The 20267-nt window shown below is 39.9% G+C and overlaps 1 protein-coding gene across 1 annotated transcript; it reads left to right on the forward strand.

The window, feature by feature from the left end:
• Positions 1 to 6826: 6826 nt before the first annotated feature.
• FOXI1 (forkhead box I1) lies at positions 6827 to 9035 on the forward strand. The gene is made up of 2 exons (XM_009899181.2): positions 6827 to 7400; positions 8482 to 9035. The coding sequence occupies exons 1-2, from the start codon at positions 6827 to 6829 to the stop codon at positions 9033 to 9035; spliced, it is 1128 nt and encodes a 375-aa protein (XP_009897483.2).
• The last annotated feature ends 11232 nt before the right edge of the window (positions 9036 to 20267 follow it).

Consider the following 20267-nt stretch of genomic DNA (forward strand, 5'->3'; position numbering starts at 1 on the left):
TGATTATGGGCTGAAGGCCCTTCTAAATAAGAAAAGCTATTCAACATGTTTTTAAAACAGCAAGGTAGGTCAGAAGAAGGTGGTATTGTTTGCTATGAAGTTTCATTTCTGTTTAAGTCAGCTGAGGTCCAGGAGTTGTTTAACGCCATCTAGTCACAAAATTCTTTATGTTAATTTGCTCTTCTGTTTTAAATGATTTTAGCTGAACTATCATGGAAAGAAGTTTTTACATTTTTGTTTTGGTTTGTTAGTTCCAGCCTCAGTGCAGTGCTGTTTAGCAGATGAAATATTTATCCCAGAGACAGATTCTCTGTATGTCAACATCAAGGGGAATCCTCTAGACCTAGGACATCCTGTTTAAAAGAACAGCACAGGGCAGTTGTCCAGAATTAAGAAACTAAAAGGAATAAAGTAGTCAAACGCAGGATCTTTCTTATGTAGAAATCAGGAGAATTCAGGCAATTTAAAGCCACATTGGGTTTTGTGCCATCCTTTAAAAAAATCCAAAAACCCCCAAAAACCCAAACAATTCTGAAGAGGGAGAAAAAAAATTCTTTTTTGTATTCTTTCACTGATTAATTTTTTGGAGGTGAATGTTTCCATCTTTTATACTGAGGAACATGGAAGCCTTCATGAAAAAAAGCTTGCAGCCATCCCCTATCCTGGATGTCTTGGAGTAGTCACTAGTATTATAGTATTAGATTTTACTCCCAGAACTGGGTTCCTAGTTGCTCTTGGGCATTCAAGGTCCTTTTGAGAGGGAACATTGAGCAATGTTTCAGGGGCTGCCCTCGGTTGTAAGGACTTCAGCATGGGCAATATTTACTGCTGTGAGGTGAGGAGAGTAGTTGATCTTTATTGACTTAGTTTGTAATTTTCTGTTCTGATTTGCTATCATTTGCAGCATGTGCTAAACATTAACACTGTAAAGGAATAATTGCTCTGCAAACAAACCTCAAGTAGGCCACGGATTTAATAAACTTTAAAATGTTAGATAAATTTAATCATGGTTTTGAACTGAGGACATTTTGATCTGGTTGGGTTTTGGATAGAATTAACCCTTTGTTTTGTTTTGGTTTTATATATTCCAGAATAACAGAAAGCTCTACTGTGCCATGAGTCATTTTTTCTTATGGCTGACCCTAGGCTTAGACAGCCACTGTGAGTGTCTGAGCTGCTGCAAATCTTTTTTCTATGTTAATGGCTTTTTCATAAATATTAGTGTGTGCTGAAGCTCCATGTGCTCCATTATGCATGTGGGTGTTCAGCCTGCATTTACTAACAGGTTGAAGTGAGAGGCATGAACAGTCTCTTGCTCACAGTTAACACTTCACAGACTTGAGTTAGTTCAGCCTGTGGTAGGTGGTAGTTGATTCAAAAGACACAGGAAAGGTGATGTGGGTCAGAAAACCCCCAAATTTGAAGTATCTGTGCCCTGATTTGTCAGACCAGCTGCCAAAACCAACCAACCAAACAAAACCCCCTCCACACACATATAAACATAAAACCATCCAAACCCCCCAGTTATCTGGGTGTAGTAGTAGGAATTGTGTTGTAACCAAAAACTCTCCACATTTGCTTGTACTTTGTCATTCATGAGAAAACAGCCCTGGGTAGAGTTGCTTTAGATGCAGCTCTTTTAGCTTTTTTATCATACAATAAAGCATGTTATGGCTGGATACCTGGATTCTACAAATACTGAGGAACGTGCAGTCTTTACTACAGGACTGCAGTTGCTTTGAGATGCACAGCAATGCTTCAATAGTGCTTTGAAACACTCAGTAGCACTAACGTGCAATGCCTGGAATTTTAGAATCTTTCTTTACAACAGCATTTGTGGAGATCAGTACTTGAAAATGTAAGAGTAAAGGAAACAAACCTAAGAGGTAGACATAAAGTCTCTAAATTGGCCAGACATTCTGCACAGAATTTCAAAGCAGCTAGAGGATTCTGATATGAAAAAGTTAAAAATGTTTACAAATTCCATTAGTTATTTTTACAGATCCCAGAACTACAAATACAGATGTATGTAATATTGCTAAGGGGACAATGATCGTGCCAGTATAAAATGTTGTTGCTGACCGAAGTTGCCTCTAGGGCAGATCCGGCCTGATTCGTTACACTTTCGGATGTTGGCACTAGAGGGAGGTAAGCAGTTGCAAAGCGTTGCCCATGCAGTGGAACTCAAACTACTGACCTGTCTGCCCAGATGCCAAGAAAACCAAAGTGGAGCAACTGGAAGTGCAAGCAGTATTAACACTGTAAATCATCCTATTCACAAATTAGAGGATCTTAGCTTACTGCATTTAAACCGTGGTTACATTTAAACAACCTGAGTTTTATCTAGTATTGGGTGTGTCCATAGAGTAGTTCACTGCATCCATACCAATTTGCTTATCAGTTTGAGCTGCTAATTAATTTTCCCCAAGTGTTTGTGTTATGGAAGCACAAGAGGGAGTAGAAGGCTGAACAAAACCTTTATTTTTTTTTTTTAATGTTAAAAAAAAATTAAAAGGGAACTTACAGTTTCTGAAAAATCCTTAAAGTATCCTTTCAATATCCCCATTTAAATTGTGGAGTAGGAAGGAGCTGGTTGAATTCCTTGATGCTGAAATCTAACTGAAACAGAAGCATCAGCATGTTATTATTTTTCCTCTGTAGATATCCAGTTGTGCATCCCATTGAAATGCACCAGAATTTAAACTTCGAAGGGCTTTGGAAAGGTAACCAGACTACTTTCCGTGGCAAGCACAACTGATGTTCATACAACACCTCATTTGATGTTAGCACTGGTATAAATAAACATTTAGTGGCCAGAATAGAACAGGCAGATAATCAAAGCAAGCATTTCAGCTGTTCACGAGCTGGTTGCAGCAGTGAGGTTGTCAAAGTATGTGATTGAAGTATCTATCATTGTACTAATTAACCATAATTGAGACATGCCTCAGATTCTAACATGAGAGGAATTTGTTGAAGAGTATCTCCATGTCTGGTTTAGATTACAGGTATCCCTCCATGAGGATCCCACAGGAGCCATAGACAGCCAAATAGAAGCTATAGATTTCTTGCCTGCCTAAGGTCTCTCATGATTTATACATTAAGTCAAGGAACAGCTAATCCACTCTACCACATTATATGTTGGCAAGGTGGTGGAAGGCCTTTGTTGAAGCAGGAGTTACAGCCACTTTTATTATCATGGTTCTCATGGTCAGAAAGCAGCTACTAGCCCTTAAAAGGTTTTACAGTCGTCAAAATGTCCAGTTATAAAGTTGCTCTGAAACTCCACAGTGGTTTTGTTCTGAAAGACTTACAAGAGCATTCTAGCATTGCAGCCTTTAATGCACAGATCCAAATGATATTGCCTTTTCCATTAATTTAATGTTCAGTCTGCATTTCTAGAAATAAAGCTCAGTTCTCTTGTTTTGCAATACTGTCTTTTAAATTTCCTATGCTTTTGTAATGACCTTGAGATGACATTGTTTTGCCTGCTACACCTTGTTTCTGCAGATGGTGTGGCTTATTTTGTGCATACACTGGGCACATGGTTATTAGAATAATATTATTGGAATGAAGATTTCTGCAAGTAATCTACTAGACAGCCAAGAGGATAGGCAATTTGTCCCTGTGTGAAAGTGTTTTACCCATGGATACAGAACTGTTCCTGGGTTCAGCATTTGGAAGGACTGATTACTGACTATGACCCCAGCATCAGCCTCTGTTTTGTTTCAAAACATAATCTTTTAGCATAGCTTGGTCAGCATACTGCTTTTCCCCATCTGCTTTTGTATGGAAACCTCACCATTTTTCCCTCTTTCTCCACTTCTAGGGTTGCTACCTTCTCGTACCAGCCCTGCCAAGAACAGTAGTCTTTTGAGGATCTCAGGGTAGTATTCCTGGCTAGACTCAACTCCAGTTCTGACCAGCCTTACTCAGCAGCCACAGCTTTAGCAAAGCTTCTTCTTGATGCCTTTTTCTTGCATGTGAGCATCTGCACCAGAAGTTCCATACAGGAGCATGTATTGCAATGGCTCTCCTGCAGCAAGGTGTGCCCATAGCACTGACAAAGTACCATTTTTTGCTGGCATTGTTTATACTCTGATCTGAGCAAATCAGGCAGTCAGTTGAAAGGAAAATGATGCTGATCAGACCATGTCTCTGCTAGAACCTGTGCCAGTACAAATGCCAGGGAGGGAATCAGACCTTTGCACTCTCACTCAGAGCTCCACAGGCAGATTCTTACAGTTGTCTTTGTACTTCATTGCTCTAAAAGCAGTACTTGGTGTGCTTCACCTCAGTCCTTGCTTTACTTAATTCTGTGTCATACTTTGCTCACATGTCATGTCAAGGTAGGTCTGGTGGTAACAGGTGTTTTCAGGCTGTTGCAGAGCACAACTGGGGCTTGACTACTAAAATGCACTGCTCCAAAACTTCACACAGATTAATTTGTGGAGGAAGTTTTACAGCCTGCAGTCTCCAGTTGCAGAAATAATATTTTTTTCTTTTGTTATAAAGCCTAGAATATTTTCAAAGCACTTGACTCCCACTTCAGTCTATGCTAGCTGTAGCTGTGCATGCAGAGCACCTCAGGGAAAAAGTATTTAGATACCTCTCAGCCAAGTGCATGATGCATTTTGATCAGTTTTCACTTGGATTAAACAAACCCTGAGCAGTAAAACGTTTGCAGGTGGTTTTTTTGTTTGTTTGTTTTCAGGCCTTTATTTTTTTTTCCCCAAAAACATGATTTGTTGAGGCTTGCCTGTGTTATTCTGGGTCTTAATTGTGAAAGTGGATCCTCTTTTTACTCATTTGAGCATTTCTTAAATGTGCCATTACTTTTGCTGTAAATAATGGTGAGGGGTGGGGGGGATGTTATTAGCAATATTTTTAACAGTAATATTTGCAGGACTACACATAGATTTTATTAGTGTATGCACCTCTCTCTATATGTTAGTAGGTTAATTAGCAAGCTATAGGCAGTGTTGCTCAAACAACTTTTTGCATGTTTGTAATTCAAATTCTTACAGAGTAAATCAGTATTTTAGATAGCTTTCATGAGGGGGATATGCTCACAGTATTACTGAGTTCAAGACACCTGTTGCACAGTAGTCTTCGCTTAGAAAATAAGCCAGTGCTAGTATGTTCCACTTAACTTTCCTCTGTTTCATGTTATCTCTGCACAGGCTAGTTAGCATTTAGAAACTCTGAACTCTGTCATTCAGATTAAAATAGGAATGTTCTTGCCTCCAGTTATAGTACAAATGTTGTTATGTGCAGTGAAAGCATGTATTTTTTTAACTAACAGCTGCAGAGACGCCTCTCTGACCCGGCCAATTGGCAAGCTCTGACATTCTATATTCAAAATTTCAGTTGTATCTTCAGTGACTTTTTTTGTCCATACCTTTCAAAGAAATCAAGATATGAACATGAGATTGGTGAATCACTAACACTGAGGAAAGGGAGAAATCTTGGTGATGCTGCAGTGTAAAAGACTGAGTTAATGAATGTGTGACAAAGCAAAACTCTTCAGTGCATCCAGAATTCAGATGTAGAGGTCAAAATTCATGTTTTAAGAGTCATCTTAAAAGGCCTTGCCATAACAAGGCTTTTTTTTAATTGTGTGGCTTATTACAGCTGAGTAAAGTTCAAAATGAATGTATGTGCCTTAAACATAAAAAAAAAAGAAAAAGGCAAATATCACTTCTGAAGGGAAGTGCAACTCTGCTTTCACGACAGCGCAGGCTTTCCTGCAGTGGCACTGGTATTAGGGCTGCCCTTGTTCTGCGGCAGGTGCTGGTGAGCTGGCAGCTCTGTTTTTGGCTCCCTCAAAAATGCAGGGTGACATGCAAGACCGTAAATACTTTTCCAAGTAAAGTAAGAAGAGCTAGAGGTTTTTTCCATTTTCTGTCTATATAGATATAAGAAGTTACTGGAAGTCAGCTGAAAAGAGCTGTGCTGAACAAAGCTGTTTCTTTCCTGTTTGGAAATTCTGCTGTGGGGTTTTATGAGCTCTCTGCACCAGTCCTGCAGCAAAGAGGAAGCAGCAAATAATGATTTCCCATTTCAGTTCACCAAATTAAGCTCTAAAGAAAAGTTTGTTGATTAAACTTGCATATTTTTTTTTTTTTCTCTCACAAGATTAATCCTTACTCTAGGGAGCAATTCCATTTATATCAGTAAGATTACTCACGTGAGTAACCAGCGACAGAATCTGCCTCCAGTACTGTGATTGCCTAGGGGAAAGTACAAGCAACTCTGCAATTAAAACTACAGAAAGAAAAAGGAGGTCTGACCGTTTCTCTTTTCTTTCTTTTTCTCTCTCTTTGTTTTTAAGTAGATGTGTATATGCCTGCTCTGTAATTGATGAGTGGAAGTGGCTTTTGCATTCTGAGTTGCTACTAGCAGCAGCACAAAATGGCTTTTTGTTTTTTTTTTTTAAACAAAGAAATAACCTCAAATGCTAAAGCTTTATTGTGCAAGGTAGAAAGAGGAGGATCTCTGATTAGGGGTTTTAACTTCAAGGCACCTTAGGCTTTCTGTATGTGCATCACTTTAGTGGAAAATTCCTTCATTCATTTGGGAAGATAAAGAGTTGTAACTTTCATGTTTGGTTGATGTGACATCAATGACTGGCTGGGACTGCCAGCATTCCAAAAAGGATATCATTCTCATCTGCAGCCACTCAGGGCTGTGGGGTGGAGCCTGCAGCACAAGCTGAGACATTTACAGGTGCATAAGTACGTAGGGAAGGGCACAGGTGATGCACCTGTCTCGGGAAAGGAGCACCAGCACAGGCGTGTCACAACTCACTAGCTGCCTGTGTTAGAGCATGAGCTCCTTTGACCCACCAGTGCACTCTCCACCACGCTGCAGCCCACAGTTTCCAAATATTGGACAAGAACCTCCAGAGATGAATATCTACTATGAGAACTTTTTCCATCCACAGAACATCCCTAGTCCACAGCGACCAAGCACTTTTGAGACGACGGATTACAATGCTACTCCCAATCCTTACCTCTGGCTAAATGGACCTTCCATTACCCAACCACCCTATCTCCCAGGATCCAATGCCAGTCCCTTCATCCCTCAGTCTTATGGGATGCAGAGGCAGCTCTTACCTAACATGCATGGCTTGGGAGGATCTGACCTTGGCTGGCTTCCTCTCCCATCACAAGAAGAGCTCATGAAGTTGGTTAGACCACCTTACTCCTACTCTGCACTTATTGCCATGGCTATCCATGGAGCACCTGAAAAGAGGCTGACTCTCAGTCAGATCTACCAGTATGTGGCTGACAACTTCCCGTTTTATAACAAAAGCAAAGCTGGTTGGCAGAACTCCATACGGCACAACTTGTCTCTCAATGACTGCTTCAAGAAGGTGCCCCGAGATGAAGATGATCCAGGTATAGCTTTCTTCCCCTCTATTTCCCCTCCTCTAATTAAACTTGATTAGTTTTAAAATGCCTAATACATTGTGAGGAGCCATACTGGCCTAGATACAGGGCTCTTCTATTTTCACAGAAGGCAGCTATGCATAGTTCAGGTCTGGATCAGTGTTTCTGTTAGATCTCTGCAGGGAAGGGGATTCTTTACTGCTCTAGGTCTTTGAGAGCTGATCAGAGTGCTGAGCATGAGGCTCAACAAGCATGGGAGCAGTCAAGCAGTCACATTCAAAACCGACTTGGTGTAATGCATGTGACCTATGACACCTTAACTGGGAATTAATGGTAAGGGTAAGGCAAATTCAGATTTGTGAAAGCAACCCAGTTGTAGGGAGTCATCGATAATTCTCAAGAGGAAAGCAGGCTGCATTTATTTTGTTTGTTTCAAACAGTGTTCTGCTTGGAATCACACCTCTGCTATTTCCAACCCTTTGGCTGCTGTGCTGTGAGATTGTTCCTTTATTTATTGTTTTCTATCAATAGCTGCTAAGAACCACTGGGAACATTTAAAAACCATTGAATTATGCTGCCCCAGAGGGCAAAAAACCTGGTTCTATCTTGTTAGAAACCTCTCCTGCCCCAGTGAATCTGAAAGAGCAGGCCTATATTAGTTGTTTAGGTAGGTTGAATTGGTTGACGGGTTGGATGCAATGATCTTGAAGGTCTCTTCCAACCTGGTTTATTCTGTGTATTCTATGTATTCTATATGGGATTTGATTACTCCCTGCTGTAAACTCAGAGGACCAGTTCTGTGCTGAACACCTCCTTCCCTCACCAAGAAAACAAAACCTAGAGGCCCTCCCAGTGACTCCACTTGTAGATTAGCCTGTGTGAAGGGTCAGGACTAAAGGACATATCCCAACATTCTACACTTCTTTCTGAATTCCACAGACTTCTGCGTTTGTGTGATTAAAAATTAAGCCCTTTGTTCATGTAACTGGTCTGTGAAATGAGAGACATGTTGTAAAGCCGCCTATGACTGCTTTTTGCTGCCTGTGTGCATACTTTTAAACTCAAAATGTGCTTCTGTCCCCTTTGACAGGAAAAGGGAATTACTGGACTCTGGACCCAAACTGTGAAAAGATGTTTGACAATGGAAACTTCCGCAGGAAAAGGAAAAGGAAATCTGACATTGGGGCTGGTGCTGCCACTCTTGTATCTGAGAAATCAGAGGATAGTGCCCTCACTGGCAGCCCCAAAGATGTAGAGCACCAGGATGCCTTGGAAAATTCATCACCTGGGACTGACAATTCACCCGAGAAAGGATCTCCCCCTCCCTCTTCCAGTAGCCCGTGCCTCAGTAACTTCCTCTCCAGTATGACTGCCTACGTTAATGGCTCTAACTCGGGGAGCCGTTCAGTGCCTTTAGGACTCAACTCTGAACCCATAGACAAAATGGGACAGAACATGGTAGGCTTCAATTCCTACTCTCCACTCTCTAATATCCCAAATCATGGTGTGGGAGAGTGGTCCAATTCTATGCCTTCTAGCCATCTGGGCTACAGCAACTCTGTGCTCAACCAGTTTAATACTCACTTTTACAGCAGTATCAGTACAAACAACACCCTGTATTCCAGAGAAGGGACAGAGGTTTAAGTGAAGGACTCAAAGACACCAAAGTCTAGGTGTTTGTAAGAGAAAAATTTCTGTGAGCAGATGATTAACATTAGCCTGTTGTCCCTGAGACCCACACTGCATCCTACCTTCTGACAGCCACCAACTTGCTACCCATTATACTTATTGAAATCACAAACACTCCACAGCTGGCAGCTCCTCATTAAAAATCAGGAATCATAACAGCAAGAGTAGTGAAGAGTTCTCCTGAGACACCGTGCTTGTATTGCTGCCAACCATGGTCGTCTACAGACATCCTTGAGAAGTCACTGTTTGCCTTAGGCATGAAGCTTTTTCTGGCACAGTACTAATATTGCTATGTATTTAAAGTGCTAACAGAAATGTGATTATATCTCCAAACATCCTCTCTTTCTGAGAGAGGCTGCCAGTACCAGACATGCTTAGCAAGTTCTTAGTTGGCCAAAGCTATTCTGAGACACTGAAGGATCTATGACAGAAACTGCTGCATAGTGAGTAGCACCCGACACCTGAATGGTGAGTGCTGTCTTTGGGCATCTCTCATACTAGTGCATACTTTGTCTCAATTTTCATCCCCTTTTGAGCCCAAGGGGAATATGGCTGTGAAGTCAGATGGCATCATCATGGGCACAACAGTCACTTTCAAACTGAAGGGCAGCTTAGCAAGGTATAATGGAATTGTCTCCTTCTGGTGCAGTACGATATTAATGTTTTCAATTCTAATTACAGGGTCAATTTAGCTTTTTTGCTTCTTACATGCAAATCTGTTCACATAGGGAAAACAGGATCTGTCCTGTGTTTTATGGGAAGAAAAACCTTTTTTTTCTATCTTTACCATTCTACATGAATGACTTTTACTGAATAAAGAATTCAAGAGGTGGGAAGAAGGAAGAAGAAAGAGAAGGCAGAAAGTTTCACTGCCTCTAAGTTTCAATTCAAAGGCTGGATCTTTCAGAGCACCAATTGTAGATACTATAAATAGTCAGTGTGCTGTATTTTCCCCCCCATTTTTAAAAAGACCTGGTTGTTTGTCTTTGTGTACATATTAGAAACAATGCTTATTTCCCCTACAATCTACTGAAGCAATAACATTTCAAAATATGAAGTTTTTTCAAGCCAAGACTTGACTCAAGTTCCACTTTTATGTACAGTAACATTCCAAACTGGATAGGCTGCAGCAAGTTTAACTGTTCACATCTGGGCACTGACCAGATTTCAAGAAAGACAGAAGACACATTAATGTATTGTAACAGATGTCATTTTGTCTGGATTGTTTGTTGGTTTTTTCTAACTCTACATGACTATGGTTTTGTCATGGGCCATCTCAGAAGCATTTTTAATAAAGCATTTGTATAGAAGAGTGTGTATCTGTGTGTGTTTACTGTACTACTTCTGTCTTTAGATGTCTCCTTAATAGGAGTTTGACTTGAGCAATTTGCCTGAAGAAAGAGCAGTGCTATAGTCACAAGAGGTCAGAAACTAAGATAGAGTAAGTCTAGGTAATCACAATTTGCATGCCTGAGGAATATAATTGTGTGCTATTATGCAAAATACTATCACTAAATAAAAACCACCCTTAGAGTGTCCCTGCTGGAGCCAGTCACATAAAATTTCAGAGAGCAGACAATATTTTCACAGGCTCTGCATTCTTATTTATTATGTAGTATTTTTATCTTTCAGCTATTTCACTGTTGAGGCTGCCGTGTCCATATATAGTTTTGTACCCCCTGTGATAAATTCTCCCTTGGAAATTGTGTACCTGCATTATCAACATTGTTGCTAAAGGGAAAAAGAAAAAAAAAAAAGAGAGAAAAAAAAAAAAAAAAGAACTTCTGGTGGTGTCCTTCTGCCATGACTATTGGTTTCTGTCAGACAGATGCTGAAGCCTGAACTAGAACTCCTGCCTTCAGAATTTTACTGTCCTTCCAAGAACCTCAGCCCAATGTCTTAGAATCATAGAATTGTTAGGGTTGGAAGGGACCTCAAGGATCATCTAGCTCCAACACCCCTGCCATGGGCAGGGACACCTCACGCTAGATCAGGTTGCTCAGAGCCACCTCCATCCTGGCCTTAAAAACCTCTAGGGATGAGGCTTCTGCCACAACCCTGGGCAACTTGTTCCAGTGTGTCACCACCCTCAGTAGTTGTGCTATATTATGCCCTGCAACTCAACAGCTAGGAGCATTTGTTACAGTGAGACTTGCTCGTTGGCAACAGAGGAATACATTCAGACAGTGCTGTTACGTCTTGTATTCCGCAGACATACAACAAATTACCTGGAATATAGTTTCTGTGGGGTATATGGTTCAGAAAACTGAAAGAAAAGTGATGTCTTTAGTGCTGAAATGGAAAATGTTCCAGTATGGACTCACAGAGCAGAAATGTGAGGAAAAACAAGGTGCAAATTATACTAAGAAGCAAAAAGCAACTCCTTTATGACTCAGTATTTTCCTTGACCTCCTAGTTTTGACTCCTAAATAATTAAAGGAAATCCATGTATGTACACAAAAATTTGCACTAATGATGAGGATACAACGGAGAGCTGTTAGTAGTAAGATCTGCTAAATATCTTTACAGTCAAGATGCAGGAAATGTAATTAATGTGCATGGCAATTTACTCTATGCTTTTTATGTATTTTAAGAGCCAAACTTCTTGTAGAGCTTTTTACTGGATTAGGCAAAATTGTCAAAGATTTTTCTACGCCAGTGTTTGCTTTATTAATGGCAATGGTTTTGTCAAGATTATGAATGCAGGTTTAATATTCACTTTGAAACTGCTGCCTCACTGTTCTTGCCGCCTGTGAACTTTCCCCACTCCTGCAGGTGATTAGCACCTTTTGTGTCTTGATAACTGTACCAGAAAAATGCTGAAGTAATAATTTCTTTCTTTGATTCAGTCAGAGTGAATCAGGATCAAGAAAAATCCTACTAAATGAAGCTAACATTAACCCAAATAATTTGTGCTGAATCAGTTTTTGAGTGATTATGATGAGACACTTCAGTGTGCGGATGCATCATACTTTGTGACAGACTCAGGGCTGCAGGACAGAACCTTCCCCAATTCATCTGTGTCAAGTGACAGCCAGCATGCAGCACTCTTACAATGCTCAGTGAACAATGATGATATGAAAATCTGATTATTATTTATCTAGTTTTCCACATACAGTATGGCCATCTTAGTTCTTTGATCAAGCATTAAAAAATATTGGGAAAATAAATGACAGAATATCATGCAAAATACCATTAAAAGGCTTTGCAAATACCTTGGGTTACACTCATACCATTCTTATTAAGCAAACATCTAAGACAAAACAGAAGAATAATAAAGCTAGACCATGAGGCTTAAAGGTTTGTATTTAACTGCAAGACTCTGGAATGCCTGACCTTCCAGATGATGAACTGATGAGGACTTAAATGCTACTCCCTGTTCAAAGATGACATTAGGGAGCATGGTCCCGGTATCTGTGAAGGAAAATCCCATTCCAGTCCTACCAGTATTTGCTTCTTCAGTAAACAGCAATGGGGACTTTGCCAGATCCATTGTGAACTACAATGCAGTGGCTTTTCTCTCCTGATGGGATGTATTATGAAATTCTTTACTGTTTAGTAGTGTCAATAGTGTCTTTGTTGCTTGATGTGAAAACATTCCCAGGTGAGGGGAATAATGAACTTCTTCCCAGTAGGTTTGCCAATTCATTACACTGCCAGTTCATGGCACTTGACAGCAATCCTTACAACTGTATCCAACGGATCTTGGAATCAGCTGACCCAGACCTATGTAGGTTTTTTTGTCTAAGTACCCACACCTCAGGATCTGTGAAGCATCAACCAAGAGCAAATCTCCTAACCTCAAGCATTCCCTCCTTTAAGTGCTGAGATAAAGTAGGCAGACACCAAATAGGTGTTAGTGTTGATCTATGCATGTGCAGATCTACAGAAGGTAAGCAGAGGTAAACCTTGGCATGCTGGTACTTTCCATGAAGAGCTGTCAGAAGCTCTGATGTAACTTTATGTCATGTCAGGAGAGTTTTTCTCTTTGTTTGAAAATGAGTTTAGGTGACCTGTGATACCAGGATGTTGAGCTGGACCGATAACATGCTTTTTACTGCAGCAAAGCCACCAGTTGCAGAAGCAGTCTGCTGAACATTGTAACACTTCATGGCAACATTACACTAATAGTGGCTAATTGTACGTTGCCCGGTAAAGAGCTGATGTGGGCTTCCAGGCAGCAGTTTGAAAGAGAGGGGTAACATTTGTGCCATCAAACAAAATTTCCCTCTTGTCAGGCTGTGACACAAAGCAATGGAGGCTGTTTGGACTGCAGCACAGTGACAAATGAAAAGCTCCTACATTTATTTCTTTTTGTGGTCTTTGGAGCAGTGAAGATTTGTTGGGGCAAATAATTGGTGGCACAGAGCTGTAGGGCAGCACCGGTGCGCCTTACAGCTCAGTACCTATTCTATGCTATGGTTTGAACAATGTGTTCTGACATGAACTATTGTTTGCTAGTTCATGACAAGAGTTTTGTGTATGCAAACTTGCATGCAAATCAGGCTTAATTTATTATGCATCTCTCCAATGAGAGTGGAGGGAAAGCAATCCTCACCACTTAGCTTCAGCAACACATTTTCCTATGAATGGGGCAGCTATTAAGTGATTTATGGAAAGAATGCCAAGAATGCAACAAGTTCAGAGAAGGTGGAGGGGTATCTCTTTTTTTTTGCCTCATCAACTGGGAATCTGTTTATTTAATGTTGATAATGCCATCATCTAACTCAACTGTATTGCAGGTGGGTGGATCTTGAATCATAGATCTTGCACAGCAGAAGAAAGGGTGAGGGTTTTAATATTTATTCAGCCTCCCTGTATCCTTCTTTGTAGGGGACAGTGTGGCTGCAGCTGCAATGAGAGTATTCTGACATTCTTCCCTACCCTAGACCCGCCATAACACTGAACAGACCAATTTACTTCAGGTCTGAGGAATTCTCCTGGATCCGCTCTTTAGTTTTGGCACTGGAAGCAAGTGTTCCTTGGCAGCATCTCTGGGATGCTCAAACTTCATTAATCCCTGAACTTGCATGATTATTTCCCTTCTGCAGGGAAACAGGTAACTTTTCCAGAAAGGTGAGGTGTTTAAGGGCTTTTTTAAAAATTATTATTACAGTTTTGTGGGTTTTTAAAATTATTATTATTACAGAATTTTAATAGAAAATACTTTAACTATAAAATTCTACAGGATGAGTTAAAATTAATATTCACAGACAGGCCTTATCACAGATCTTACTTCGAGTTAAATTGGGTGGACTTATTTTATGTCTCCTGCAAGTTTGCCTGTAATAGGTTATTTCTTGTTTTCATATAGAATGTTATTTAGAGCTAATATTGTAAGTTTGTGCAAATTTATAGGTTAGTGTTTATGCAAATAAATATGCAAAGAGGCATGGTCTTTTATCCCCTGGCAAGTAAGCAAGGTAGCCCTTAAAAAGGGACCATCAGACTACTGTCAGTCAGGACTTTTTTCCCCCTCTCTATTGAAGTACATTTAACATTCCTTACCCTGCACAGAAGGGGAAAAATAAGGTCATAGCTGTGGAGAAACTTGTTGATGATAACTGATAATATGAAAATGAAGCAGTCAGGCAGGCTGTGGGTAGCACAGGTCAGGTCTGCTTAAACAGAAGCAAAGAAATACAGTGATAGAAACATGAAAATGCTGGAACATGAGAGAAACAGAAGCCATCGTTGGTGGATTGATCAATCCTTTAATGCAGCAGTTATTTCTTGGTTGCCATGTAGGACAGGTAATGGCTGGAGTGGTCTGTTATCCCAAGTAATTGCTTACTTAGAAGGAGAATAACAACAGACATGACAGAGAAAGGGCTGACCTGAACCCTGGAGTGTGTTTTCAGAGCACCACTGTACAAACAAAAGGTCTGCAACTTGAGAGTTTTCCAAGTTCTTGTTTAAGACACAGTAGAAGTATTAGCTACCTCCTGTAATTTGTGCAAGTTCGTGTTACAGTGGTTTCTGCTTGATTTCTAGGCCTCCTTGGGTAGGTTGGGATGTCATCATTCTTCCTTATGGGATCCAACAGTAAAGCTGTCTGCTGTATTACTACATTTTTACTATACATTTAGTGAGACTATTCATCTGCTAACTAGTTTGGATTTGCAGGTTGTATTTGGAAAATGTATAAAGATGTTTGATACTAGACTTCAGTGCTCCTGTTGCAAAAATAATGAATTCCAGTTCAAATGGCACTTTGGTGTGTCTCCAGATGGAGTCCATTGTAGCAAATATGACACCTAGTTGGAGTCACCTTCTTAGTCAATAATACAATTCATCAATGTTGTGGATTCTGCTTAATAGTGGGTATATGTTCACTTACACAATGCTATCATTCTGAAAGCTCAGAATTCAGTCATTCATTTGAGCCTTTCAACTTCAGCATTTGTAAACAAACCATCTAAAAGGAAGAACATTTCCCAATAACTTTCCAGTTACCAAGGCTGTGCTATAAAATTTGAAGATATTTCAAAATTGTCATACCAACTTTTGATGCTGGGATCCAGTTATCCCCAAACATAGCCCTCAATGCCTGCTTCTTTATTTTTCCCATTTAAGAGACTTTGCCACCCCGTCTCCTTTAGTTTGTACAGCAGTGTTGTCACCATGAAAGCTGACAGTCACAGAGAGGACAAGAAGGACACAGCATACCTGGGTTATTATGGGCATGGGTAAGAATTATAACACAATGCAGCTCCCTATACTGCACTCAAAAGTACTAGGAGTAGCATCATCATCCTGCTTTGCCCTAGACTCCCTATTCTCTCCATGTAATGATATCTTACAGTATGTAATTATCTCCTTGGTGCAGCCCCTAAAGAACTAATAATCCCTCCTTACCTTTTTGCCAAAAGCAGCGAACACATGTTTCCAGTGAACATAGCTGCTTAAACTGAATTGTGGTGGCTCTTCAAAGAACTACAGCATCAGACTTTTAATTACAAAGAACATATACCCATTTAAACAGACAGATTTTTACACTCAGCAGAAGCTGCTTTCTCTTTAGCTGCCTCCATTGTCACTAGTTAGAAAGCCATTTTATAATTTAAACAGCAGTGCTCATTCTGCAGTCCCTCCTGGTTAGTGCTGGTACCCAGGTGCACTCTGCACTCATTGTGGTGTAACAGGTGCACTATGCAAGACAGTTAGGCCTTAACTTCAGGTGTTTCACATAATAGTTGTGAGATAAAAGCAGAAGAGCTAAGGAACAGCTTAGCTTGGCTCAAGGATTTGTCCTGTGTTGACAACGTGCATTTATATGGAGGTTTTCCACAGGCTGAGCTGGTGAGTTTGTCACTGCATTAATTCTATTACCATACACTTTGTAGCACTTTTGTAATAGAAGCTCACTTAAGAAGACACTTGATATTCAAACAAAATCACCTTTTATACTACTACAGTCAGAAGCAGTACAGAAAGATACAATTGTGCATATTAATGATCTCAGAATGTAGGAAATTATGGTGAAGCATGTAAAAATCAACACCCTTAGTGATGCATTAATTTTATGATGAGAATATAAATCTGTAGGGTTATGTGCTGAAGTAATTTACTCTGTTTAGATTAGTTTTGTCAGTTTAATATTGACTGGACAACCAAAAACCCTTAAGAAGTTTATTTGTTGTGGTGTTCAATTTTACTTTTTGTTTTCTTTCTTCAAATGGATTCTTCAGAAGGTGTATTTGAATTACAATTAAAGTAGGTCTCATTGTAGGCTCTGTGGAAGGCTTTCCTTCTAGAAAAGGAAATGCTTTTTTAGAAGGCTTTCCTTATTTTTCACTCATAATACTAGGGGAAGGGCTAAATGTACATCCCATGTGTGCTATTCATGAGAAGTAAACATGTGTGAGAAGGTGTTTCCTAGTGTCCACAGATAGGAGCCCTTTGATAGTAATGCAACTACAAAACTGGAAACAAAATTTGAAAACTAGCTAGGAAAAAGAGAAAGCAAGAAAACAGTGCAGCAACAGTTCTGATCTTGTGCTATTCAGGGTTGAAATTAAATAGATCTCAAACTTTCCTTTCCCATGTTCCTGTAGGAAGCTCACAAAGGTATTCAACCTTAACTTTTCACAGATATTTTTGGAGTAACTATAGCCAAAAACATTCTGTTAAAACAGAAATGTTTTTCCTATGAATAAGTAGTTAGAAGTTTTCCCCCACGACTTTTGAGTACTCTTCCAAAACATGAGATTCTAGTGTAGGATTTATTTGATGTTATGGGCACTTGTATAACTGGTACAAAATGTTAATGCTTTGAGTAAGAAAACACAATCATATATTTTAGATATTGTTTCAAGTGTGGTGTGACAGCACTGAAATTACCCTGTAATATCCTGGGCAGTTTAAGATAACATGGAGAAGGATCCATGCAGCAGTACCAGCTCTCTGTGGTGATGTACTCTGAATTTGTAGAAGGAAAAAACAATGCAGAGAAATATTTGTGTTAATAGCTACTTGGAGACATTTTCAGGGAAAAGACACAACCCAGTAAAGTACAGAATAGAGAAAACCAGAAATAGTTACTCCTATAATCCTGTCAGAAAAATGTGAAGTTTGTTATTCACTGTGGATATATAATAAGGCATTGAATAGAAAATTATGGAAATGAGTATTTTGTTTTAATAATTTATGTTTGCATCTTGTGGAAAAATAGCCTAATTATTTTGTTAATGGTTTACATTATGTTAAACAAGACCCAGAAGTTCTTGGTGCTGTTGAAAAGGAAACTGAAGAGTTTTACCCTGATTTCATGCATAAGTCACAGATTCCTGCTGTATCCAGCTAAAAGCAAGATCAGGCCCAAAACACAATTCTTGGGGTAAAAAAATCATAGATCTATGTTTATATTATTTAGCAATAAAATTTACAGCCCTGTTATCTGCTAGCTATGCAAAACCAAACACTTGTACGGGTGGAGTGTGCCACATGTTTACATATAAACAAATGGCCTAACCCTGCCTGAGGGCAGTGCGGTGTTACAGCACACAGAGCTCCAGTGAGATAGCAGGGCTTTGGAGAAACCAGCTGGTGCAGGAGAAAGTTAATTTGTCTAAACCACCTAGAGGCAACATAAGGTGAAGTTCCAGTCAAAGCTAGAGTTCAGGTATATGAGCAGATTGTTGAGTAGGCACAGAGCGAGCCAAGTGAACTAGTAAAGCAGAAACCTGAGCTTGTCCAAACGATCTATGTGGGAGCTGTGCTTCAGGAGAATCATAGAATCAATAAGTTGGAAAAGACCTCAAGGATCCTCAAGTCCAGCCTGTCATCCAAGACCTCATGACTACTAAACCATGGCACCAAGTGCACATCCAATCCCCTCTTGAACACCTCCAGGGACGGTTACTCAACCACCTCCCTGGGCAGCCTATTCCAACGGCTAACAAGCTGCACAATGCTTGCGCAGCCTGCTGCGAGTATGTCAAGGCAGAGCAACCTCTGCTCCATACACATTCCTCCGAGGTCTCACTACTGTCTATGGCTGCTTTGTACCACTTTCCAGCACTGAGAAGAGGTCAGGCATCCTGCCCTAGCCTAGAAGATACTCTCTCTGGGATCTCCCAAATGATACAGAGAGCTGAAGGTCATAGAAGGTTCTGTGCTTCTCATACTTTTCTGAAAAGTTGTTTCAGGTTGTTCATTAAAAATGGGGAAGATAATTTACACTGCACATAGAATCCTCATACTGCAGTTTTAACCATAACAGATAATGCTTTCTATTACCTTCTGCAGTCACAGCTAGTAAGCTTGATAATGAAATTTACATTAAAGATTTACTGGCAGTCAAGCACATTTTCTTGCTATGGCTCATCTGGTACAGAGGAAACTGAGTCAGATGAATGTTACCATTCCTGGAAAGCCAGTTTGTGAAAGCCTGACAGGCTTTCAGCAGACCAAGTATGTCTTGACTTGAGAGGGTGTTGCTGTAAGCGAATGACTGTCACTAGGGGACAGGATGACAATAGAGAGCTATGGAATTGCATCCTTTCTGCAGAGTGTATTTGCTTCCTCTGCACAGGAGCCCTTGTAAGCCTTGTAAACCTTCTATGAGAAGTTTTTGTGGGGGATGTAAAAATTTGATTAAAAGCCCCTGTGTGTGTGTGCAAATTAGCTCTTTGGTAGAAATTTTCAGACAGGCCAAGGTAATCTAGGCCTTGATCAAAATAATTATTTGCTTCATGAGACAACTCGAGCTGGTCTTTGCTGCTATAAAAAAAGGAATCAAGTCATTATGTATCTCACATGTGGTGCCCAAGCAACAAGGTGCATTACTCTGCTACAAAGCAAGAAACTTTATTCTTTGGGAACACTTAAGGGTTTGTGGTTTTTTTGTTAGTTTGGGGTCTTTTTTGTTGTTGAATTTGGGGTTGGGCTTTTTTGTTTTATTGGGTTTTGTTTCACTCTTTTGTTGTCATTGTTTATTTTGTTTTGTTTTAACTTCTATGGTTGACATCATACATATAGGAACATAAAGGACATACAACCATTAGCTCTACAAGCTTTCTCCTAGGCTAGGGCAGCATGACTGACCTACCAATAGTACCAGAAGACACCCTTACCCCAAACCAGGACTTTAGTGGCTATACAAGTCATGAATATACTCACAATGAGGTTATGATGTCTTTTCATTTAAGAATTAATTTTGTGCTATGGTGCTGACAAGTCATTTATTTGTTTTCCAACTGTGGGTTTTTTTGTAGGGTTGTTTTTTCTGCCTCTTGCTCAGCATGCATGATGTTGCAGTAGATTTACTGTCACCTGCAGCACTGACTTCTTCAAGGCAGGTCAAAACTGACCTATTATACATCCAAGTTTCCAAAGTATTCCATTATTTTTTATTTTAGCCCAGACAGTCTTTGGAACTTCTTTTCCTCCACCAGCAGATATAGCAAGGCATAGAGGGACAAACCTAAAGCTAAAGTCAAGATGATTTTTACTGCAACATAGAAATGACTTGTATGTGTGGTTGCTTTTTCCTAATAGATCATTCAGTTTAGGTAGGGTAGAAACATGTCTGTCTCTTTGCAGATGTTTGAGCTGTGTATGGGAATGCTAAGGGAAGACATTTTATATAAAATATAAATAAATTAGCATTTCAGGAAAACCAATCTGACCTTGAACTGTTTAGTCCTAAACAGCAGATGGTGAGGCTGCTGCAAATCAGGCATA

The sequence above is a fragment of the Dryobates pubescens genome, chromosome 16 (genome assembly GCF_014839835.1).
Source record: "Dryobates pubescens isolate bDryPub1 chromosome 16, bDryPub1.pri, whole genome shotgun sequence".
NCBI lineage: Eukaryota > Metazoa > Chordata > Aves > Piciformes > Picidae > Dryobates > Dryobates pubescens.

Bases quoted from the DNA above. Each gene is read 5' to 3' on its own strand.
- FOXI1 (XM_009899181.2), top strand. From the start codon at position 6,827: ATGAGCTCCTTTGACCCACCAGTGCACTCTCCACCACGCTGCAGCCCA. The intron at 7,401-8,481 runs GTATAGCTTTCT...CCCCTTTGACAG, and splicing joins CCGAGATGAAGATGATCCAG to GAAAAGGGAATTACTGGACT.